This window comes from Poecilia mexicana, unplaced genomic scaffold, assembly GCF_051168715.1.
Source record: "Poecilia mexicana isolate PSO_F unplaced genomic scaffold, ASM5116871v1 scaffold_14, whole genome shotgun sequence".
Lineage (NCBI taxonomy): Eukaryota > Metazoa > Chordata > Actinopteri > Cyprinodontiformes > Poeciliidae > Poecilia > Poecilia mexicana.
Window position 1 is genome coordinate 14,934,761 of NW_028263383.1, and position 26,306 is coordinate 14,961,066.

The following is a 26,306-nucleotide window of genomic DNA, read 5'->3' on the forward strand; positions in this document are numbered from 1 at the left end:
CTGCATTTAGCTCGATCTGTCTCACCATCAAACCTGAAGAAGTTTCCTCTGCATTGTGAAGAAAAACCTCCCCCCAGCATGATGCTGCCACCACCATGTTACGCCCTGGGGACAGTATGAAAATTGTGGAGAGCACTTTATTTCTCTTCTTTTTTTTTGTAAACTTCACTTAAATATGCGCTATGACAATACAATAACACTCATACAGGATTTTGACATCCCCGTACAACCACCGCTGCTGTCATGTGAAGTCTGAATGTTTTTTATTCGTCAGTAGAAGCACTGACACGATGCGGCGGCTTGACGTAAAACTGCGAAAAGCAGTTGGGAGGAAGATGTTGGTGCAAAGCTGATGATAAAAGCTTGCTTCTGTAAATCACCGGGAAGAGGCGCAGCTTACGGCCTCCTTTTCAGAGAGGTTTAACCTCGGGATTGAAGCCGTTTGCAGATGCAGCTCTCGGGAGGCGACTCGCAGCGTTTCCGGAGATCTGTCAGGTGTGACAGAGCACAAACAAAAACACGCCCGTGCTTCTCTCACACTTTCAAGAGCAAGGCTCTTGAATAACCGTGCTTCTTGTCGAGCGAGAACGTCCTGCGCGGTCGGTTTGACCGCGGCGGCTCTTCAGTGGTTCGAAAACACAGGGAACTTTTAGGAGCGCCTAAACTAATTTTGTTAAACTGGTTTAATCTTAAAAAAAAAAAAAAAAAAAGTCAAATTTTTTTTCTTCCCCGAGTTGGTTTCTAATGAACTGTAGAGCGGGCGGAGGGAAGTTTGAGCCTCTTCAGCCGTGGTCAGAGAAACCGCCTCGGGGAAACGGGAGCCTCTCGTATCTCTGCAACACAGATTGCAAAAGCGGGAGTGAGAGCCAACGCTTAGGGAAAGTGTGAATCTGGCCATTCGCTGTCAGTGACAAATACAAACGCTGGAGAGTGATGCAGGCTCACACTCTCCACATAAATATATATGTACATATAGGAGTGGCACGAAGGAAAATGTCAGTGTTCTGTAAACGGGTTAATCCACCTGAATAACTACTGGCTTGCTTGTGGCTTTGAATCTCCTTTGAGGTGCAGCACGCCGCATTCTGATATTACCCAAATGTACCAGGAGGCTTTTAAAATTCAAATTAATGTGGTGAAAATGAAAAGTCCATAAAAACATCTTTCTTCAGCTGGATGTTTTCCCCGCTCATGCTTGATTGCACTTCTCTCATTGAAATGGAAAAGCACACGTTTTTCTGTTTTTGTTTTTTTTTGGTTTGTTTATTTTGGGGGGGGGTTTGTGTTTTTTTGGCTATGGCGACTAATTAAACACATCTGAAATCATCAAAATCTACAACAAGCAAGCTTAATTTACAAGTTACTTTGATCTTTAATTAGGGTTGCATTCAAGTCCTTTTTCACTACTTTTTTAAAAAATGATTTTAGTCTGAGTTTATCTAATAATTTTGTTCTGTAACTACGTACGAAGAAAGATCTTTACAACTCGTTTTGTCTCTCTGCCTCTGTTTGTGTTTCCCTCAGGAGAATACGTAGTGATGACGACATATTTCCATTTGAAAAGGAAAATTGGTTATTTTGTGATTCAGACCTACCTTCCGTGCATCATGACAGTCATACTGTCTCAGGTCTCCTTCTGGCTTAACAGGGAATCGGTTCCAGCCCGCACTGTGTTTGGTGAGTGCCACTCATTTGTTTCTTAATGGGCTAAGAATATTCTCGGGACGATCAAACAGAGTTTTCCATATAATGCACCGACTTCCTGCCCCTTGCTTAAAGTGCCACTGCTTTGTGAGTTTTGGGTAATTTAGATAAAACGGAGCACATACATTTTAACAACCAGGATAATCCCTGAGGGCAAGATAGCACATTTTCAGTTTCTGAGAAAAATAAATTGGGGTGGGTTTTTTTAGCAGAAACTTGACTTTTCTCAGTTTCAAATTCAGTGTTTTTGAGAGAAAATGTGCTATTTTACAAGCAACAAAACGGCAAATGAGACTATATTTCTGAAATTGTCTCATTTAACTCAGATCTCTTCTTAGATTCTCATTTACTCTGATATAAATACATTTGTTATTGTTTTGATGTTAGAAATGCTTGAGGGTGGGGGGGAAAAAGAATGAATATAAAAGTTGGGAAAACAATATGCACAGATTTTCTGTCTTTCCTACAGTTTAGTTAGTGTGTTTGCGCCGGGATTTTCTGCCATCAACCAGCTGGTTGCTAGGGAACCATGCCAGGAAAAAAACACAAAAAAAAACGCTTTTCCGTCCTGCAGATGTAAACCCACATTTTGACTTTAGCTGGATGCTTTGGTCAAACGAGAAACATTTATTTACAGTTTGGTCATAAAACCTTCAGGTGAGCTTAGTGTGAAAAAAACTAGAGAATATGCAGAAAAGCAGATCATGCCCACTGTTAAGGAGGATCTGTGGCACCGTTTCCCGTTTCACCAGGACATTTGAAACGGTCAGTAGGTGGACAGCAAGATAAAAGTGGGTTAGCGTTGGTCAGTTTTGCATGCTAATAAATCAAAATGTTTTCAGATCAATAGAAAATGGTTCATAGATACAAAGACAGCCTTCCTCCATGAGTTTCTCAGTTCCCAGGATTAAATCCTGTAGAAAAGCTGCACTCTAAAAAGTGTTTTTAGTTGCATTTCATTTTATGGACCTATTTACATTAATCTCACTTCATGTATTTGGTTCAGTGATGACAACTTACTTTTTGTTTTTAATTAACCTGAAAGTTAAAACACTAACTTTAATTAACTTAAAAGAAGTTTTTACTTTGACTTTACTCAAAACAATTGAGTCCAATGCCAGTTTCGTATCCTATCCTGTTGTAAACGAATATTTTAGTAATCGAGTAATCTATCGATTATTCTTACGATTAATCGAGTAATCGGATAAAAAAAATTATAAAATGAAATATTGGTAAATCTGGCATAATACCGGTGTTACTATCAGATATCAATATCAGTCCAATTTTTCATATTTGGCATCCCTAACAGTTGCTTTTTTGTAGTTTAGAAAACTAACCTGTAACAATAATAGCTCACTTTCTAAGTTAACCAGAAGAAAAGTTATAGAAAAATCTGAAATTATATTGAATTTAATAAAGAGGCAGGCTCACAAATATGCTTATAAAAAATGTCTACAATCCAGCTTTTAGTTTATGTATTCATCTTCAGTGAGTTTAATAGATTAATTAAACTCACCTTGCCACCTAACCTGTCACGCTTTGGGTTTGAAAATACGGGAAATGCCGCCTGGAGTGGGAGGAGAGGGCGAATGAACGAACATGGGGTGGAGGGGAGGAAATAGACCAGCGGACTGACGAACCGTTAGACCGGGGGACGAACACGGGGGGAAGCAATACGGGATATTTACGACACCTTCACTGGTCACACTCAGAAACTCATCTACCAGCCATGTACGATGCGCTCCGCCACCCGTTTCTTCAGACCGGGATATGAAATTTATTGTGCGGTTCGTCGGTAAAGCTACATTTACACGGTAAGCATCAGCTACTCAGCCGCCCGCCCTGTTCAGGCTATCCGCTCACCTCAGCGCTCTTCCCGCCGTTCGCTTTCAACCAGCAGCCCCGGAGGAGAAATGCTGCCGTACTCCAGGCATTCCCCCAGTCATTTTAAGGATGCTTATTGGTTCCCCAAAAACGATAAAAAGTCGGGCATTATCATCAATCAATAAAATCCCCACGGGCCAATCTTGAAGATTGGACTTTATGCCGCTGAGACTTAGCTTTTGTCAACAACTCAGAGGCGGAAGTGAGAGCTCCGCGCAACGCAAATTAAGTCCCGGCCGGAACACGTGCGCTAACTAATAAAACATAAATTAACGAAGCTTCGAGGCAGGTAAATTTTCCTCGAGGAATTTTAGTAATCGAGGTACTCGAATCATTCGAGGAATCGTTTCAGCCCTACTACATACCAATCAATCAAATTTTATTTGTATAGCACATTTCAGCAGCAAGGCATTTCAAGGTGCTTTACATAATTGAAGAAAAAAATAACAGCATGTGACATTGAATAAACAGTAAGAAAGAGATTTTGAAAACAAAATCAATCAATATATTATGATCGTCCAACTCAGCTCATTAACAGGGTTTCCCTCAGTGTATTATAAGCCTGGCAGGCCACCAGGCTTTACTTGAGCCCCCTAAGCATTGCTTATTTAATTCTTTTTAAAATGTTTGCATTTTTACTTTACAGTTGGTGTTGAGATATTAATCTTCCAATAACACATGATTATCAAGTGATATTTTCAAATTTTCTGTCAACTTTTAAAAAAAAATTAACTCAAAAACACGACGGGTTTCTGGATGAATGACTGCTGAGCGTCCCAACACCGGGCTTATCGAGTTTTCTGAGGGAAACCTTGCATTAAGTTTATCCAACTCAATTTACTAAGTTTTTATAACCTAATTCATTAAGTTGGATAAACTTTGTTAGTTTGCGACCGAAGAGAAAAACAGGCTGGAGCCAGCAGTTGTAGAGTACTCAATACTTTTCTTATCAGTTCAGTTCAGTTCAGTTCACAGCATGGCATATCAGGTCACAACAAGAAGAGGGAGAATCTCCCTCTCACCTGAACCTCCTGGCTTAATTAGAGGGGTGGAGACAATCACATTTTCAGAAAGAAAAAACATTTGCACTAAACTATTCCTACAAAAAAATGTCTACACAGCTGCAATTAACTCAAGCAAAACTAGAAACAAAAACAATCTGGGCCCAAACAAAATCCAAAATACATCTCTGCTCCCTCTCAGAAAATGGATTTTCCCAATGAGGCTGATTGGAAACACCAGGTCCTTGTCAGCACTGCTCATGGGCGCGCTTCCATGGCAACACATGACCAGGTGACCTCAAAGAGATGAGAAGGTGATTAAAACAAGTAAATAAATCAAACCACCTCCCAAAACAATACATCCACCCAAATAAACCAGAATACACAAAGCACACAGAAAAACAGCACCTGTTAGGGAGGGGGTGAATCCCTCACAAACTTAATTGAAAAACTTGTTACTAATTGAGGCAATTCAGTGACGTTGGTTGAATTGATTTATTTGTACGGTGTGTACCGTTCTAATGCTAATCTGCGCCCGATACTTGAGAAAATGTATTTCCACTGCCTTTAGTAAAGTTAAGTCTGGAAACAGATTCTCCTAAATTGAGTGCTTTAGAAATCCACCAATCAGGTTCCTCCTAGTTTTCTTCTAGGGCGGCCTCTATCGCAGAAAACATATAAATAAAAACAATTTTTTTTAAAATTAATATGATTCTTGATAGAGTTAGCCAGCTTGAATCCATCAGAACATAAAATGATTACAATATATTTATTTACAGTTTGTTTTTATCGGAGAGGCGTTAGACAATATGAAATAAAAGTTGTGATCACACTATTCAGCGTTCCTCCAAGTGGTTTTTAATCAACCATCACAGATTGATCAGACTAAAGAGCAGCCTTTCTAAAAAGTATGGCGCTTATTTATCTTTTATCTTCTCTTATGGGCTTCCCCCAGCTTTATGTTATCATTAAATATGATTCGATCAATGTAGGGATTTATTATTGTAAATAACCCAGAAAATTCACTCTGCTAACAGAGCAAAATACCGTAACTAACTTTTAATATAATTCTTCATATCTACAAGTTGTTGGGTTTTTTTTTGTCACAATTCCTCAGTCGTGTCTCGCTGAAACCGGTTGACCTCCCTGCTCTTCCATTTCAATCCTCCCCTCTGCCTTTACTTTCCAACATGTCCATTTTTATGAGACAAGATAGATTGGAGCGGAGACAGGATTGTTTTTATGTGGTTGGATGGGCAGCCGTTGTCCGGGCCAAATCTCATTCCCGCCACCGCTAAGTGAAAAGGCTGGGATGTGAAATGATCTGTGAAATTTCCAGTTTACACCTCAGTGGATTCGTTTCCCAATTAATGTCATTTTAGTAGACATGAGAGCTGCCGTCACAATCTAAACTTTCCGCTGACGTTAACGACGCAGCTCGTATCGGGCTCGATGTTACCCACATCCCGATCAAATTTAGATTTATGTCTTCCAAGAGTCTCGAAATGACACGTGAATCTCAATCGATTTAAGGAAGAAAATTCTTTTTTTTTTGTTCACATTTTAAGAAAAGAAATGCCGTGTTGAAAATCAGACAGAAACGTTATTACAACAATCAAATGCTTGTTATTTCTGACCTTTTTTTTTCACTATTTCAACCAGTTTTTAAGTTTGGAAGACATTTTAGACTTTATCTCCCTCCACAGATTCTCCATCGGATTCATGTCACAACTCTGGGCCCCTCAAAACCGTCAATATTACTTCCAGTCAGAAGAAACAATTTGATAAAAGTAAAAGAGTCCTTTAAAGCTAAATCTAAGTCTTTCTGCGCAAACTGAAGTTGAGCGCCTAACTCATTGAACGTGGTTATATAATGGCACTACGACACTGTTTTTGTTTCTTTTAATTATTTATTGCAAATAGATGGTTTATTCTTTCAAAGTCCTCTCAACTCACCACCGTAGAGGGAGGGCTCCACTTTTCCATTTATGATTTATTTAACAATTCTTGCATCAGACTTGGTTAAGACAGAATAAAAAGAGAAAAAAAACAGTGAACAATAGATGCCTTGTCACGGCGTAACGCAGTGGCGACTGGTTTCTGCTCGTCTGAACTCGGTGCACTGACCCAGTGCACTTGTGATGTTTACGCGTCAGTGAACCGTGTCAGCGTTACGAAGCGCTGCGATCTGATTTGCACGAAGCAGCTTACGTAAGAGCTCCGACTTCCAGTTTCATCTCAAAGTGCAAATTGGATTAAGTTAGATTATCGTTTTTAAACGCACACTCTGGACCCGGACTGCGACTATCTTAGTTATCGATTAATCTGTGGATTTCTGATGATTAATCAGATTTTTTAAAAAGTGAAGCATTCGGCAGAGTTTTCATTGGAGCTTTTTATGCAGTATTAGAAAATGCAAGTAAACAATTTCATTACTTTTTTAATGAGAAAAAAAAAATAGGAGATTTTTATTTATTTTTTTATTTTATTTTTTTTTTACAGAATATGAACCAGGATTTTATGGCTCTTGAGGAGTTCTGGGTTGAACATATTTAATTAACATATTTAAATTAATAGATTGTTCAGTTTTGACTTAATCACTGCTCTCACTCTGCTGCCTTTTTTCGAGGTCTGTATACTCCGGTCACCGATTAATCGATTACTAAATCAGCTGACGACTATTTGAGTAATCGATTCATCACGATTAATCGTTTCAGTCCTACTCTGAACCGATTAAAAGTTACACACACTGTAAAAGGACAAACTCTCAGCTCCCCTGAACCTGTTCGTTTGTGTTCTCCTTCTGTCCTCAGGCGTCACCACGGTCCTAACCATGACCACTCTGAGCATCAGTGCTAGAAACTCCCTCCCTAAGGTGGCCTATGCCACTGCCATGGACTGGTTCATGGCAGTGTGCTATGCCTTTGTCTTCTCTGCCCTGATAGAGTTTGCGACAGTCAACTACTTCACCAAACGCAGCTGGGCGTGGGATGGGAAAAGAGAGGGCATGGAGATAAGGGTGAGTGACGAAGCAATCGACACGCCATACGTGCATCTAACAACTGCAAGAGCATGAGGAATCCGAGAATGCTTTTCAGAAATGAGTCGGGTTTTTATTTATTTTTAGTTTTTGCGCTTGATACATATCATTAACTTGGATTTTGACCTCGATGTTAAAAATAATCTTGAGTAAATCTTCAGAGTTTTGGCCACACATAGCAGGTTCCTTTTTTTTTTTTTTTAACACAGCCTTGAGTATTCTTTAAAGACCTTAAAGAGGCCTTTTATTTATTCATTAGCAGCCAAATGGAACAGGAACACTGAGAGCAAAAGCAGAAGTAAACTCCCAGAGACGTTGGCCCTGATTTACAATCGCAGCATATGTTCAGCGCTCATTTTAAAAAGGCAGCGTGCGTTCGCTCTCGCTAAAAAAAAAAGACTCCATCTTTACATCTTGCATGCTGATCAGAGAGCGAACGTGCTTCACTTCAAATGAATCACCTCAGGTTTACCCTTCCCCTCCGTATGAAAGCAAGATGAATCGCAACGCGTACGGTTTCTATTCACCGGTACAGCAGGGGCGTTTGTGCGTTGTTTACAAAGACACACAAAAAAGAGCGAATTTTTGGTAAAGTTGTGACACAGAAATACAACTTTGGTGTTTTATCACTTTTTTTCTTCTGCATGTGACCCATTTAAAGTGCTGGCTGCAGTCGGAGCACACAGCTTACTATGAATATGATGCGTAACCTGCTTTACACTTAGAGCTGCAAAAATAGATTTCACCTCCGTTTCAGATGATCGGACCTATTTTCATATGAGACAAGGAAAAACAAATGACAATTTTATTCATTAAGGGGAAAAAAGTGCTTTCCAAACCCACCTGGTTCGATGTGAAAGTAAATTTTTGGAGTGGCTTTGAGCGGAAAAAGTTGGCTGAATCACGCTCAGTTCATGCAAAGTCATCTTCTTCAATCTGAACATAAATGTAAAAAAAAAAAAAAAATGGAGTCAAAAATGTCTTCTTTTTGATTTCTTTGAGTCAAATTGCTTGATAAGTTTTATTTATGTTGTATGTAGTCGAATGAAAATGAATTTAGCTTTTCATTCAATTTAATTAGTTTAATTGGTTAGGGTTTAGTGTTTTTTGGACATGGGTCCAGGTTGGTTTGGGCGGCCTTTTCCTCCAATAAATATCATTTTCAAACCTGCATTTTGTGTTTCTGTCTGATCTTAAAATGAGTGTGATCATTTGAAAGGTGTGAGGGGTAGAAAAAAAAAGTCAAATTGGAAGAAATTTCAGTGGAAAAATGCCAAACAAACCAAAAAAAAAAAACGAGCTTGGTATGTTGGAATGCCATCAAAGAGAGCTTAATAAAATAAAAAATAAATAAATTTCTTTGACATTTTTCTGTGGTTCAGCATGTTAAGAGTCAGATGTCAAGTATTCGCTTTGATTGAATTTGCGGCGATGAAATCTCATCCGGAGTGTAAACAAACCGCCGTCCTCCTCCCAAAAACAGGATTTAGATCTACATACTTCAGTGAATAATTAATTTTGTTTTTCAGATCAGCGTCGGCCCGCCTAGCAGGTCCGCGCAAAACGTCGGCGAGATGTCAGAATAAAATAAACTCGGATGCACAGGCGCGGCAGAGAAAGCTGACAAACGTGAACTTGAAAAAGACTTTCTCCTTCTTTGATTATCATTTCACTTCGGTGAGCATTTTTGCTTGAGCTGCTTTGTCGTGTATGAACAATAATTGTTCACACATAATGCACTGCATGGTTAGTGTTTAAAGCCGTAATTAAACTTCTGCGAAGACGCTCTCTGCGATGTAAATGCTCTTTAATGCTTTATTTACGGTGTTATTTCTCGTTTCCTTAACTTTTTTACGTATGCCAGCATAAGCAACTTGGATCCTGAAACTATATGTAATGGAGCCCGAATGAGGCGGGATTGAAGTTGTGGCAGAAATTATTCACATTTTAACAAAACCACTGAATCTAAACTTTAACACGTGGAATGATAAAACAAGACTTGAATAGATCAGGCATCTAAATTTTGAAGTTGTTTCTGTTTTTTTTAGATTTAATGAGAGCAGTTAATCTCCTGAGATATGCAAATAACTAGAAGCTTTATTGACAAAATGGCTTCACGAGATGCTTGTAGAAACCAAAAAGAAAAATCCCACAGTAAACATAAACTGTCTCAGAGTCGCTGACAAAGCACATCAAAACACTTATCAGTCAGAAACACAATGGAACTCATTTCAGCTGCGACAGATTGTCACAAATCTATTTTTGCTACATATGTACAAAGTGTTTGACCCAATCAATGCCGCCTCCGCGCTTTTATTTACTTATTTTTCCTATAGCGTGACATTTGGTCCTGAGACTGACAGGCCGAGACGCGGTGGAACTTTTTAGTCAGCAGGGAGAGTTTCCCTCCTTTCTGAAGGGTGAATTTAATGGCGGCAGCCTGGGCCGCGTTCTCAGGGGCTCTGCTGAGCACGCAGTTGTCACGATGGATAAAACGGAACGGGGTCACACGGACATGCAGGCCTCTGCCGTCGCGTCCCCTACAGATATGAGCAACTTGAAAGCAGTGGAGTTTAAGTACGCGGCCTTATGACAAATGGAGCAAAAGATTTGATCTAATGCAATAAACCGTCAGACGAAAGAGAGCCGCTTTGGAGTTTGGAGTCAGTTTGTCGCGCGGACTTCAAAGCTCCGCGGCGTCCAGCGACAAGCACGCGCTCACGTTTCGTCACCGCAGACGTCAAATCTGCATTTTGTTGGGATTTTACGCAGTAGGTGAACAAAAAACAGTGCATAATTGTGATGTGTAAGGATTTAACGAACAAAAATACGAGAAGTGTGGTATTTCATTTGAATTTAGCCACCTTTATTTGGAAACCATAAACCTACCAAGAAGTGAGCGTTCACCAAAACCGACTGGCTGCGTCACTGAAAAAAACCACAAAATCTTACCACATATTTTTTTTGTCTAGTTTCTAGTCCAAATTTTGTTGAATTTACTTGAAATTCAACAAAACTAACTTACAAGTAACTTTCCAGTAAAGTGCAGGAGCTTGAAAGTCAATAATGTCTTGATATTGATAAAAAGAGTCAGTATTAAAGAATAATTGATATAATTGTTCCTTTACTTTGCCGAAAAGTTACTTGTAAGTTTGTTTCATGTTATTTTAAGGGTATGGCAATATTTGCATAAGAAATTAGACCTACAATACTTTTGTTTTTGTAGTGTAAAACGAGCTGGACGGAAAGGTCGATGAAAGGCGTGACAATTTCCTGGCAGGAATATTATTACTCACTCATGCAAAAGGTAGCATGAAGAAAGCCATAATCTGACGGCAGCATCATGCTGTGGGAACAGCAAAGTTGATTGGAAAACGGTTGGAGCTAATTCCAGACTCTTGTTATTGTCCTTACACCTCTCAGTTATTTTGAATTTTTTGAACGGTAAATCACGTTAAAAATGCATCGAAGCGTATGGCTGCAACATTGCAACAGGTAGTAAACATCAAAGCGCATGAATACTTTGGCAAAGAGCTGAACGCCCAGTAGCAGCAGACAATTATTTTTAATATTTGTTTTTTACATCCCCGACTGTGAGCAAACCCATGTGAAATGGTTTACTTCAATGTCGTCGTGTGCTTTTTTTTTACTTTCTCGTCACCTTATTTTCTGTCTGCCGCGCCGTGTGTCTAATTAGCTCTTCCATTTACAGCTGAAGGTGGGCTCGTCTCAGGAATTACAGCCTGTGGGGAGTTTTTGGTTAGAAAGGCAAATTCTTGCAGCTCTGTGACACAAACGATTGGACCCTTCGGTGAGAGACGTATTCTGTTTGCGTCAGCACAGGCAGAGTCACAAGCTGGTGCTGCAGCGGCTTTCTCTGATGGAGCCGCAAAGTGATTGTGGTTTCACACATATCTGTGCTTGCAGCACAAATCATGATATCTAAACACATATGATCACATTTTTTTTTCTTTCACCTACTTATTTATAGTTTTAGAAGGCTGTGTCTATTATTACTTGTTGTAATAAACGCCTAAATATCCTAGAAGTTTGATGGACCCGATTTTTGACTGATTGTCAGACATTTTTCCACAACTTCGTTTTTTAAAGCTGCAGCATTAAAAAACAAAACATAGGTATACGTTTTTGTTAAAACTGTCACTATGTCACACTAGTGTAATATGAAACAGACAATCTGCAAAAAAAAAAAAAAGAAAAATCTCCTCTTCCGCCTTCCTGTGGTTCTACTTTCATCTGCAGAAATGCACAGCTCTGTCAGAAATGACCAGTCAGAGCCAGGAGGAGGTTCTTAGCACTGACAGTCCAACCAATCAGAGCTAGGAGGAGGTCCTTAGCACTGACAGTCCAACCAATCAGAGTCAGGATGAGGTCCTTAGCACTGACAGCCATGTTTGTGTGCACTGCTCACTCCCTCTCCCCCAGACTCTGTGCTATGCTACAAATAGTTCCCTACACCGAAGCCTGCCACTAAGGCTAGTTATAGTTACTATGGCTGCCGATGACAGAGGATAAACAGTTTTCCTGACTGTTATTTGTTTCTCCACCATGAGGCCATACACGAGGATGATTGACAGCGCTGTGACCCTCCTCCTGGCTCTGTTTGGCAGATGGCAGCAATAGCACTGGGAGGAGAAGGAAACGCTTGATGTTTTTTCAACAGATTATCGGTCTTATATTATAATTATAATAGTGACAGTTTTTATGCAAAAAAAATAAATAAAAATCAACAACAGATTGTTACAAAAGCTACTCCAACAAAACACCTTTTTGCATTAATATGGCGCTGATATATCCAACTAATGAACCAGGAAGGAGGTTTTAAAACAAAGGGACACAAACATGCAATAAAACATGCAGCTATAACATTAACAGAGGCCGTCTGTTGAACCTACATCTAAATACAGTCACTCCAGAACCACACAGGCACAAGCGAGGTCATTATGGCTGTCCATGCGCTGCCCACACTCTCGTTCCCCCACATGCTTACTCACTTGAGGCTGTTAAACATGCCAACATTTCATCTCCACACATAGAGGGGTTGCCAACTGTCCCAAGGTTTGCACACATCCACACTCCCAGCTGCAAGCGGTGAAGCACAATCGCTTCATCACCCTGAGACACATTTCAATTCTTAAGCAACAATTTGCCGAAGTTATGAGGACAAGGTCAATGGATGCGTTGTGATGTGTTTTTTGCCTTCAGCCAGCCCAATTACTTGGCCTGGTGCATGCAGATCTTTTAAGCAGAAGTAAATTATGTGCTGTGACACATTAGGTTCGTAACAAAATGCATCCAGCCCAATGCCACAGATGGTTTCCCCAATAATTAGGCCCAATAAATTAGCGCAGATGACAGCCCGGCTAAAAAGCAACAGAAAACGACTCTGTACAGCTCATTTGTCAGGTTAGCGCCGCACAGAACATCCTTAATGCTAAAGACCAGGGAGCCGGATGATCTTTGATTAAGGTCATACGACACTTGAATGTCGTAATTAGTTTTTCCTGCTGATCCAAGCTGTCACTGTGATGGAGGGGCCTCGTTGGGGGATAGATGGGGAAGCGTCCATTTATCTGGGAGCATCGCTGCAACCCTGCTAGCTCCGTTAGACCTCGACAGGATTTGCTGCCCCAGCAAACCGGCGATCGTTCCCTTCCTGTAGCTCTGCTTGTTTCACACACATTTCCAGCTAACGTCCCTGTGTCGTTTAAAACCGTTTTGTTTGTTTTTTTAACAGATCCAGAGTCGCAATTGCTCATATTTGCATTTTATTAGGGATTCTGTTTAATAAACCAACACAGAGTAGAAATCAAAGAATACTTTCATTTGTATTTGGTTCCCTTTACTCTGGCCGAAACAGCATTATGCTAGCAAGATTGAAAGAGCTGTTGCCTGTTGTAACATGCTAGAGTTTACAAAATACCCCAGACTGCAGCAGATGTTCATTTTCCAGCTGAGTAGTGCAGCTTAAGCATGCAGCCAGAGCTGAAATGGAGTGGCTTAAATCAAAGCGTGTTCATTTGTTGCGCTGGCCCAGTCAAAGCCCAGACCTACACCCCAATCGTAAATCTGTGGCAAACTAAAATATTTACGCTTGCACATGCTCTCCGTTAATGGTGGGCATATATTGTATCATGTATCATTTTTTGTTATAAATTTCTTGTCGTGACAAGAATTCTGATTTATTATAGTCACAATAAATCCTGATTATCAATTTTTAAAACCCCCAAAGGCTGTAAATGTTGCTAGGATGGTTGGTTTTGCTTTTTTTTTTTTTTTTTTGTAATTTTTGTTCAATGAAAATATCAATACATTTAAAAATATTGTTATTATAGTTACGGCGTGCTGTTTGTGACGCATATCACAATAGTACCACAAACTATCATAATAAAACTTAAAGTTTATGTCCATGTGCCACCACTGCTCTCCATCCAGTCTGAATGAGCTTCAGTCACCGTACGTTCACACCTGTTAGCTGAAACACAACGTACATATTACCTTTAAAGATGCACTACTTTGTTTTACAGCCACCGAAGAAAATACGTCGAAAGCTTAGCTTTGTTTCAGACGACGCAGTTAGAAAAATAAATTTTCACGCAATAACAGGAGCACTTGGATCTGAAACTCTCCTCCCTCATGACACACACCGGTCCAGTCTTGATCTGAAAGAGGTCCTGATCGGTGCACAGGAAATGATCGCAGCACAAACCCAGAGCGCGAGCCACACAGGAAACCAGAAGTGTTGCTCGGCAATCCATCTTGCTGCCCTACTTGTTTTCCCCCCCACATCCAAATTGCTCGTTGCTCTGTGCTCCGTCAGACTGACAGGATCCTCCAGAGATGCAAGTTTAGTTATGTGAGGGTGCCAATGTGGCAAATAAAACCGTGTCTTCTTCCCGTGCAACTCCAAAGTGAAAGGCGCCGCAATCGCGCGGCTCCAGAAGCAGGAAGGCGCCGGACCCTCTAGCTTGCTCTATCGCACACAGCCTTTGTCATGTTTGCTTTATCACTAGCTGTTTGCCTGAAGAGGCCTGGCTGCCTTCATTGATACAGTTTGTCAGACATGTTTTCAGGCGCTGTTTTTTTTTTTCTTTTTCTTTTCTTCTTTTTTTTTTTTTGCTTTGTTTCTAATCCTGCTCTGTGCTGTTACTGCTACTGCTAGCAGTACCAGACGCCAGTCCAGCCTGGTTCTCCTTCCCACGCCCCCCCCTTGAAAAAACAAAACATAATAATAAAATAAAAACACGAGAACTGTTCCAATTTTCCACACTATTTATCTCACAAGCTCAATATTCTCGTCATGATATTTTTACTCATGACATTTTCCTCCTGCGATCCAGATTTGTGTAATATACCATTGATTTGACAGTATTAAAACTGTAAAAATGTAATAAAATAATATTTTTTTTTTTAAAAAAAGTCACCTCCAGCTAGATAGTGATGAATAGATTCTGTAAGTTGGGTAATTCTAATATAATTGGTAAACTTTTTTTCTTTTCTACTTTTCTTTTCAGGAACCGTTTCAGGCTAACATGGCCAGGATTAAAGATATGGTTAGGCTTTTGTTTTGTTCTTGTGTGTGTCTCGTGTCTCGTGGTGTTGCTTCTATTTCCTCTTTATGAGTTCAAATGGAAGTATTGTTTAGTCCACTGCCCTGCTGCGACTCACGACCTTAACTGCCTTCTTCCTTTCCAGAGGAGGGAGTCGGCCACGCTGACTAAAAAGGCCAACAACACCTTCAACATCGTCGGCACCACCTACGGCATCAACGTGGCCAAAGACCAGGGCTTGACGACCATTTCCAAAAGCGCCCCGGGACCGTCGATCAAACACTCCTTCCTGCACAAAATGGACGACCCCTACACGGAGGCCAAGAAGTCCTACAACCGCGTCAGCAAAGTGGACAAGATTTCGCGCATCATCTTCCCAGTTCTGTTCTTCATTTTCAACCTAGGCTACTGGGCAACGTACGTCAACAGAAAGCCCGCGATCATGAAGGCAAACAACCTGAACTGAATTTCACCAAATGTTGGCTTTCGGGAAGACAGACAGACAGATAGCTAGATAGGTAGGTAGGTAGGTTTGCAGGAAAAGCCAAGTCCGTCGCATCTTAACGTGCGTCGTGTGTATGTGTGTGCGCGCATGTCTCGTGTGTCTGTTTTTTCTTTTTTCTTCTTAAACCTTTGATATTTTTGCACGGCTGTTGTTGTTGGGAAGGCACACCCGGTTTCCATTAGACTCACGTGCAGCGGTGGACCTCGGAGGAAGCACATTCTCTCATCAGTCTGTGTGTTTTTGTGCGGCGTTTCTTTTTCTCCACCCCACACTGTTCCCCGTTGTGGTTTAATCCCCTTTGCTGTATCTTGATTGCTTGCCGTTTCGTACAGTAGTCGAATTGTGCGTCTCCCATCCCCGTCCCCCCTGTTTTGACATGTTTTGGGTTTGTTTTTTTCATTGCTTATAATAAGTTAGCACTCGCATGCGTTTTCTGTTCTCATCGTGACTCATTACCAGTGATAAGGCGCTGACACGCCGTACGCACACAGACACACACACACCGATACCGCCGAAAACACGAGGAAAGCCATCCGCTGGCCGCTTTATTGTGCTTCTGTTGGTCGGGGCGGCCTGTATAGTTTTATAGGAACATCATTAATAATTGTCAGAGTCTGGCCTTCAGCTGCCGCTGAAGCTCGGCACACACAATGCAGCCTCAGAAGGCTGCATGAACATTTTCTAGTCCACTGGCTCTTATTGTTTTAACTGGCTGATTATGTTCAACGACAGATAATATATGTGCCTTGGTGAAAACACTCATCACAAAGAAGGAAAAGAAACAAAACGCAAGAAAAGTCATACATGCTCACAATCCCATTTCCAAATGTGCGTTTTGCTTAGCAAAAATATTTACACCCCTTAAATCTTTTCCAATTTTGCCCTGCTACAACCACCAACTTCAGTGTGTTTTATTGAGATTTTATGTGGCAGATCAGCACAAAGACCTGCAGGATCGCTAAGGGTAAAGAAAATTATATTTAGTTTTCATTTCTTTTAGGCACAAGTCATGAAAATATAGCAGGCATTTGTATTCAGCTCCTCTGATCCGTTCTTTGCAGCTTCTGTTTTGTCATTGTTTTTTTTAAATAGCTCAAACTCTTTCAGATTGGCTGGAGAACGTCTGTAGAAATAATTCATATTGCAAAAGATTCTCAGTTAGTTTGAGATCTGGACTTTGACTGGACCATTCAGACATATCAGTACGGTTCTGGTCTAAATCCAGAGTGTCATATCAGGTTTTCATGTTGTTTCCTTCGGTGGTTCTTGGTGCAGAGCCACTGATGGCAAGAAGTTTTGTTTGTTTGACAGAGTTCAGCTGAAAAATGGAAGAAATGTTGCAAGTTTAGACCCCAATCGAACCGATTCCACCAGATTATCAGGAGGGAAAACATCCCTGGGTGCCTTCTAAAGACTATTGGCTGCATTTTCAGGATAAAAGAGGCTGAAAACAATTGTTTGCCACATTTGTTCAGATTTCTATTCGCAAAAGGCTTTGAAAGACATCTTCCTTTCGCTCTATAATTGTGCAACATTTTTGAGTTGCTCCATCACAAAAAAATCATTAAAAAAAAACCCATTAAAGTTTGTCTTTGTAATGTGACACAATAAGGCAAAACAAGTTTTTAGGGGTGTTAATGCTTTTGCAAAGTACTGCATCTTTTATCTAGAAACATTTAATGGTCTCTGTAGGTTCTATCTACTCCAGTGTATGGCTATCCCCACCCTGAACCAGCCCATACACACACACACACACACACGCACGCACACACACACAGATACCCAGACTAAAACTGCCTCCTAGTACGAAGGGTTAACAGACCTATTCCTGTGAGACGATCTTGCAAAGAGATTCACGGCTCCTGTGTTGTGGAGAACAACTATCATATAAATTATGTTTTGTTTTTTGGTTTTTTTATGGAGCACCCTAACCAACAAACTGCCACCGTTACCTCAGAAGGAAGACAAATTTGAAATTACACCTCTAAAATGGTTTTTTATTTTTTATTTATGAAAACAATCGCTCTTTTCTTTGTTCCCTCTTGTCTTTGCATTCGTTGCTGTTCCAAAATGTTTATCATGTCTCTGTCGTCGTGCTGCTAAGAATCCACGCTTTCCTGCTTTGCTTTCTTCTGTACAACGTGTTTCGGTGCTGATTCTATTGTCCACATATGTTGACTTTATTTTTGCTGCAGACAACAAAGGCAATGTGTCACACTGGGATTTGAATTTATCCAAATAAACACTTAGATTGCAGTAGTTTACATACTGGAAATTACTGTAGAGCCTAATAATTCCAGTTGAAAGCAAATCTTGATTTATTGAGAAAATGTGGTAAATGCTGTGTGTGTGTGTGAGATGAGATGTCTTTTTGGTTTTTGCACCTATGTATTTACCCAATCTGATTCTAAAACACTTTTATTTATTTATTCATTTATTTATTCCAGATGCATTCTGTCTAATTCAATAAGTAAAGATTATTTAAGACACTTACTGGAGATCCCAACATGCACTGTTAAATGTTGTCGGTCAATCATGTGCAAATCTAGCAGCCATTGATTCTGCAGGAACATTTGTACGTTATCTCCTGCGATCTACAGCATTATTACTCGCTGCACACTGAAGCAGGGTGCAGAGTCGAGACTTCATCCCAGTCACTTTGTAATAACCAGTAGCATCAACACTTACTCTAGTGCAGACCTCTGAATGGGTTTTCCCTTATTTAGTTTACAACTAAACACATGGATCCACTGAACTGACTCGACATTCGTCTCCATTTAACAAGGTCGCCGTAGGGTCTTAAAAAGTTTAATATCCGTGTCAATTTCAAAAAGCCTCTGATGAGTAAGGATTTTCTTCAAGTGTATTTTAGTTCCATCTTTAATTTCTCCTCCTCAAACTGGCTTATTGTGGTTTTTAAATTAAATTTCAAGCATTTTTGGTACATTATCCGGTAACACTTTATTTGAAGGGGCGTGCATAAAAACATGACCTATCATGAACATGATATTTCATAAATATTTACGACTGTTGTCCTGAAGTGTCATTCGGTAAATAATGGCACTTTTAGTGCAAAAGTGCACCTAAAGTTGCATTAAAAGTTCATTGAAAGTGTAAAACTTTGCATTATTTAGTAATTAAAGACACTTTTAATGTAACGTTCCATTAGAACTTGCATTAAAAGTAAATTAAAAGTGTCAACTTTGCATTAAAAATTTCATTATTTCCAAATGACACTTCATCACAACAGTCATAATCATTCATGAAGATTCCTTCATTATTCTACATAATCCTTGAACTTGAAATTAGCTAGAGTTTTGGAGTCATATGTCAGATTTAAAAAAAAAAAGTTCAACTAAAGTGTGCAAAACTTTATTTAAATTTTTTATGATGGTATATTAGCTAAACAGAAGTCATGATGCACGATAAGTTAATGTATTAAGATTGTCTATAACTCTTGTCTGTGTTTAATTCAAGTAAGATTTTAACAAGATCTTAAAGTCTTAATTTAAGGTAATCAAAACTTGCAGAATCGCTGTTTAAACAAAATGCCAGATGCATTTAAACTAAATGAAACGTAGCATCAACCGTAAGCTGATTGTTTGCAGTTATTATTCTTTTTTTTCTTTTTTTTTTTTGCACACCCAAGTCAGGGTGAACCCTTTTATTTTGAAATATTTTACTTTAAATTAATTCAGCATCTGTCGACACATCTTAAATAATTACGTCTGACTCCTCCAGGCTCCTGGATTGGAGTTACTGCGGGTTGGTGGCTCTAAACAAAATAGCTGAATTTGTCAAATGTTATGCATAAAATATATATGAGTCATTCTCTGACTAATGTCATCAATAGTCTCTAACCATAAAGGAGTTATTTAACCAAAGATAATACATTTACCATCAAAAACATTCAGCAATGGGCAAACTATGCCAAAACATTAAAATGCCTTGTCCTTTATCACGTTATGAGCGCATGCTTTAACGTCTTATGTTGGAACTTTAACAGGTTTTCTGCCTTCATTTGGCTCCAAACTGAAAAAACAAAAAATCTGATCCAACTTTTAAAGAATGATTTAATTTGTTACAAGTAGTCAAATTAAGTTTATCCAAGTAAATATATGATTTTAATTAAGCTGTCAAGTTAAACAAACATAGCTAAATTAAGCTTGACAAACTTAATTTGATTAAATGTAACAAATTCATTAAGAATTATTTCAGTTGGAGCTTCATTCTCTTTTTTCAGTGCGTTCCTTTCTCCATGCTCTGTCTTTCCCCATCTGAAGCGGTCCCACAGCATGACGCTGCCACCACCACCACATCTCTTTGAAGCTGGTGTTTGTGCTGTGTCGAGTGTGAGACACATTCGCAAGGCGCTCTAACTGTTGGACTACTTTTCATTTTGTTTTTGAAAACAACATCAAAGAAACCAAGTCTTTAAAAACTCCATCTACACTGTTTAAAAATAACAGCTTTTTATTCTTTTACTTTTTTTCAGTTTTTTTCTAATTAAATTCTGCATGTATTTTTCCCCATCTTCACCGCTGTCGCATGTTTATCACAAAAAAAAAGGGAAAACGCATTCAGAACTGCACAATCTGTTTCCACAGATAAACCATGATAAAATCACCCTGCGGAGATTAATTTCTGAATTAATCAGCAAACGGAACATGTAAATGAGCGAGCAAAGAAAAAAAAAAGTCATTTTTATTATTTGCAGTTAATGTTTTTTTTTTTTTTTTTTTTAATGCAGGCAGATTTTGGCTTAGTCAGAGAAACATGAGAAATGTTCATTTTATTTTTTTCCACACACCTCAGAGGATTTGATAAACAGAAATGTGACATTCAGGTCTGGGTTTGATTGTATTATGTGGTGTTATCCAAACATGGCCAGAGTTAAAACCATGTCATTCTATACAGTCAGATACAGTATATTAAGAGTATAACACTATATGAATATATTTATGCTAATTAGTAACAGCATTAAATATCCTGTTTGATGCAGCATAACCTCGACAGCATTGATGCAAAGGTCTTGATGCATAGAAAGCCGTAGAAAAATAGATCAACTAAAGAGATTAATAAAGGCAAAAAAAGAACTTGTTCAGAAAGTGTAATTAACTTGTGAATTTGTAGATATTGTGAAATCAATTCCGATAGATTTTCTTTTCTTTTGTTTTTTTTTTTTTGTGAATATCGATATGTCATGTCATTTATTTTTTACATCATATAGATACTGCTGTCTTACAGTGAGATCTGTAACACTAAGTGTTATGGTAGTAAAGAACAGTAGAGATAATATTCATCGAGCTAATTACGAGATCAGTACCTTGTGTGCACTTTTCCAAAACCTAACTGTGAATTAGCAGCCGTCTGCAAGCAGAGTTGTACACACTGTGTTCTCCTTCCAGCGATTTCACTGCATGTCCCTCCGCACCGAGAGACCAAGGACTTCCTCCACAAAGACTGCTCTGGGAACTTTGTGGACTTTGTGATTTTTCTCGGGAAGTTGCTCTCTGTGTGCCCAGTGACTGGACTCTCTGTACGTTACACTTGTTTGTGTGCTTACTGTATGAGATGTAGCAAATGGAAATAGGGATTAAAAGGACATTGTATTTTGTCTTGGCGTTCAGAAAAGGAGCCCTTCTTGGTCGCAGTGGAGCCTCAAACACACACACACACACACACGCACACACGCACACACACACACACACACACATGTTTGTATGGTTGTCTTTGTGGGGACTTTCTATTGACTTCCATTCATTTCTACAGCCTAAACCTTATCCTAACCCAAAACTCAGTTCACATCTTAGTCCTAAATCTGACTCCTGACCTAAAAACAGTTGTTGTAATACAACAGTATTACAAACAAACGCATTTTAGTGGCGTTTTCGTCTGACCTTGTCGTTGTTGGTACTTGCCCAAAACCCCCCAGTTCTTTACATTGCATTGTACTTCGAAGGGTTTTTTAATGGGGCTGAATTTTTAGCGAACTACAGAGAATAGTAACAAAGAAAACTACATGATGAACTTCTGCTCATGTGACTTTCACAATTGAAGGCTGGACTGCTCCTTAAAGGCCCCGGGCTCATTAATGCCTCCAAGTAAACACACCAGGCTAGAGTCACAGTAATAAATGCAAAGCAAAAAAATAAATAAATAAATAAGCAAACGCGGTATTATGTAGAAAGACAGGCGACTCCAGCCAAGTTGGAATTGCAGCCCATTAAGTCTTCCGAAACGGCACAGGGGAATAAAGTTATCTGAAAGTAAAAACAAAGTCTTTTTTTCCTTTTCTGTTTTCCTTCAACAATCCAGCTGATAGGCAGCAACAGGAAAACTGTGGCTCTCGCTTTGTGACATCAGTAATTAGTAGCTGAACCTGACAACGGTTATGCCCTCTGGTTGTGTGGCAAAAAAATGACCAGGAAGTCGGTTTGACGAGTTGAGAGAAACTTGCAGCACTGGTATGAATTATACAATGCTCAGCACTTCAACTATGATAGAAAAACAAAAGGAGGAAGTGGCATTAACTTAATAATTTAAAATGAGGTGTCTCCCTCAAGTTGAGCTAACTTGACGTTTTCACTGGAAAAGTGATGCGATGGCCTAGTTTGTGTGTCGCAATCACAAAGCCCTTTGGATGAAAAACTATTAACTATTATGCAAATGAGCTTCATGCGAAACTGGCACATTAACGTCTTCAAAGCCTAAACACTAAAAATACACTTGGCACAAAAATGACAGAATTTAATTTTACTCTCTTCTTTTTTTTCTTTTTTTTTTTTTTTGGAATAGGAAATTGTTTTAATTTAGTTCCCAGCTCACACGAGCTTGTTCATCAAATGAACAAAATGAAAAATATCTGAGTAATAAATGGTAAACTGAGTAACATGTCAAGGAATCGATGTTACTAGTTCACATTACGGTGGCCTGCAATCAACAGATTTAAATCCAGGACGGCCAGATGAGACAAAACCAAGGCGACTACTTTCTAAGACCTCTGCTATCTTTACTTCCACACCGGAGCAGTGGCAGGCCTTCTCGTTAGCAGCTGCTACTGGAGACTTAATCAATGACTGTACGGGGGAAAAAAAGAGAGAAAAGAACATGGACGCAGTATCCGCTCTGATAAATGAAGCACCAGCTCAGCAGAGGAATGGCCGCCTTCCAATTACAAAATTGCTTATTTGATCCAAAGTGTCCTTGGGTTTGACGCTGGACCCAGTGTGGCCTCTGATAAGTAATAAAAAAAAAAAAAATACAGCTATGGACAAAATGAAGAGACCATTTGGTGGAAAAGCCTCCTGGTTAATATTGATCTCTGAACTCTTCCTGAGTTGAAACATCAGTGTCGTTGTTTCTAAATGAATATTGACTTGTTTTCCTTGCATTGTTTGAATATCTGGAAAAGCTGCGTCTTTTTTGTTATTTTGACCATTTCTCGTTTTCTGCAAACCAATTCGCTTGGAATCTGGTAGACATGTTGTCAGTAGTCCATCGAATAAAAGGACAATGTTCATTTTACTCAAACGTACAAAAAGGAAAATCAGAGAAAATAATCATTTTAAGTGGTCTCCTCATTTTTTCCAGAGCTCTAAATCTATCCCATCTGAGAAAATGACACAACTTCAGATTTCTTTCTTAAACTTCAGATGAGTCATTTTAAGTAGGAAACTCAATTGTAGTGCTTTGTTCTGTTCATCACACTAACTGTTATAAACCATAAATCTTAAATTCGTTATTAGTCTCTTTCCAAGCCACCATACTGGAAGTTGCTTTATTTGCCAGTTTTTGGTGAGAAAACCTGATATATTCATAAAATCACTTTGAAAAGTGGAAACTTTTAAACAAGTCACTTTCTGATCTGTACATGCAGACAGGACATGCGCACCTTTAATCCACAAAAACAGCGCTCGGTTTTCTGACATCTGGTTTTTGACGACATGACATAAAGCTAAAAAAAAAAGTTGATTCTACATAATACCTCCTGCCCCCTTCAAGCTCGACTTTTCGTAGAGGAATTGGTTAAAAATAGAAAACAAAAGCCTCTCGCTGTTCAAAGCTTGCAGAGGCAGGTGGTTCTGCAAAGCGTTGACTCGATTAGGCTTTATTTGTAAAACATTGTGAAAACCTAAATCCTTATCCCTGGGCTTAAATAAAGGCTTAATGCCTAAAACTGAAATATGCCACTGCCCGTAACCCACAACAACAAATAAAATTTTCTGTGGGAAGACCAGCTTACTCACATGAAAACCTTTTAATGAGACAGAAGTTGTCAAGACGGCCGGCTGTCGGATGCTGAGATGCGGCAGACAGCCATGTGGGTGTGAGAAGGAGACACTGCAGGTATTGCATCAACTTGGACTGGCATTTAATGAGTCTCTTGTTTCACCCACCTCTCCGCTTTAAAAAGCCTGACCTCTGTTTACAGCGATGCCTCTGACATATATGCGTTTCAGAGCAGCGTTATTATTTTTAATAGTCAAAAAGCCAGTTGCACCACCTTGCTAAATTGAAGCCCTGAGGCTTTGTTTCCTTTCAGTATCGTCTGTGTTTCATGCTGCCGGAGAGCACGAGGTCAGCTCAGCTTCAGCAATTCAGGCAATCTTCTTCTTCTTCTTTTTTTCCACTAATTGCTTCGGTGTCATGTCTTCTGGATTTAAAGTCTCATCTAAACAACCCGCCACAACTTCACGTAAAAACTTTATCCACTTGTCATTTGGAGAATGAAAAATAAAAGTGATGCCACCACAGCAGAGTGATTTACGTAGATGGTAAAAGTCTGTAAGTTTTCTTTGTCAATGAGAACATGACTGATTCTAAAACAACCAGTTGGGAGAATCGTCTCAACGTTCTTACTAACACAAGGCGTTTGTGTGTTTTCCAACTTGTGATTACTTTGATTTATTTTCCTCTGTTTTGCTGATAGAAACTGGTTACAGAACTTGAGAGCAGCTCATCAGTTTTCAGAGAACAGGATGGTTCCTGGACTCAGGCACTGTAACCCTGCGGCCATAAACTTTGCCTGAAGCGCTTTGGCAGGTAAGGGTTGCTGGTGACTCGCGGGCTTGTTCATTGCACAAGTGGAGAAGGGAAAACCCCTAAACCTGGTCACATTTCAAATCTAGTTTCTGCTACTGCACTCTAAGTTTAGTGCTGAAAAACATGTTGTGTTTGGTGGATTTTTTTTTTCTTGTTTTTCTTTCACGTAGCAATGCATCTTGCCCATATGTCTGATAGCATTTAGCATAGTCGCGTATGTGGGTTGCATCCCATGAGTCTATCTTTTACAAGAACTTCATTCTAGCTGGACTAATAGGGAAGCTAAGACAATTTTCTAATTCCTTGTTTTGTTTTAGTATGTTTTGTTTTAGTATGTTTTATTAGTTTTGTAGCCTTTGCTTTTAAGCAGGTTTTAATCATTATTTTTGCAATGCGACAGTAACATCATTTTAACTCCTTTAGGTAAATCTGTCATTGGTTGCCATTTTGCTTTGTTTTAAAACAACCCTCAGTATCAGTCCGTGGTACCACATCCATGTCAGACCTGTAGTGACGGAAATTTTCAAACATGTCTTCCACAAAACCAGCTTGAAGAAATATATTGAATGACCAGCAGTATCATGTACAGATTTAACGCTAACTCCAACGTAACAGAGGATGTCGGAGGCTGACGGAAAAGTGGGCACCCTAACCCAAACCCTAACCTAGTCTTCACCCCAAGACTATTCTCTCTCATGCCTTCAGCATTTAGGAACCACTGACTGTCTTTTACACATAAGGTTTGTTACACTTAGGCTTTGCAGAATGATACTGTCAATGACTCAGAACATCCAGAACAGTCAAGACTCAACCTATCTTGTAGGTTGGCAGCCATGATGGCCCTTCACCATCAGGCCCATTGGCAGCAGTGTTGGAAACGTGTGCATGTATGAGTCCAGACTCTGACTAGTTGGATTGCAATACCAAAGTGTGGGGAATGCTTACTTTATTGCTGGACTGACAAGAAAAGATTGTGGTAGATTTTGGTAGAAGCACCTCACTCACTAAAAAACAAAACAAACAAAAAAACAAGCTTTCTCATCGCTGGAGGCAATTTCAGCACAAAGACGTCAAAACGAGATGTTACGAGAAAGACCTAATAGAACAAATTTCCTTAAAATTTCATGTCAAGTTTATTTAGAGGTGAAGTCGCAAGAGGGATCTCGTCAGTGACACATTTATCAAAATGTAAAATGTAATTAAAGACGTGATTTAATTCCAGCACAAATCCTATAAAACCTTTTTAGGTCAAACTCTTGCGAGATTTAACACTTTGTACAATATCTGTACCTGTAACACGTTCTGTCATGAGACCTATGCTGCAGAGTGGGTTAGGTGTGCTGCATCTCTAAGAAGCTTTTTCACCACTTTAGCCCGCTCTGTAATTGTTTAATAAGATTTCCCTCATTTACACCTGGGGACTTCCCTGTTCACTGAGAGCAACACGAGACGCCTCGTACATTCAGTCAGATTAAATGAGCTGTGATGGTGTGTGGCTTGGCTGTACCATGTCTCATTTCACACTTTCCACACTTTCCTTAAATGGAAAAAAAAAAAAT

At 39.4% G+C, this 26,306-nt stretch overlaps 1 protein-coding gene across 1 annotated transcript; it reads left to right on the forward strand.

Moving 5' to 3' along the window:
* Window positions 1-1,607: 1,607 nt before the first annotated feature.
* On the forward strand, window positions 1,608-15,663 carry LOC148155492 (gamma-aminobutyric acid receptor subunit alpha-3-like). The gene is made up of 3 exons (XM_088012616.1): window positions 1,608-1,677; window positions 7,403-7,608; window positions 15,343-15,663. The coding sequence occupies exons 1-3, from the start codon at window positions 1,608-1,610 to the stop codon at window positions 15,661-15,663; spliced, it is 597 nt and encodes a 198-aa protein (XP_087868742.1).
* Window positions 15,664-26,306: the final 10,643 nt, after the last annotated feature.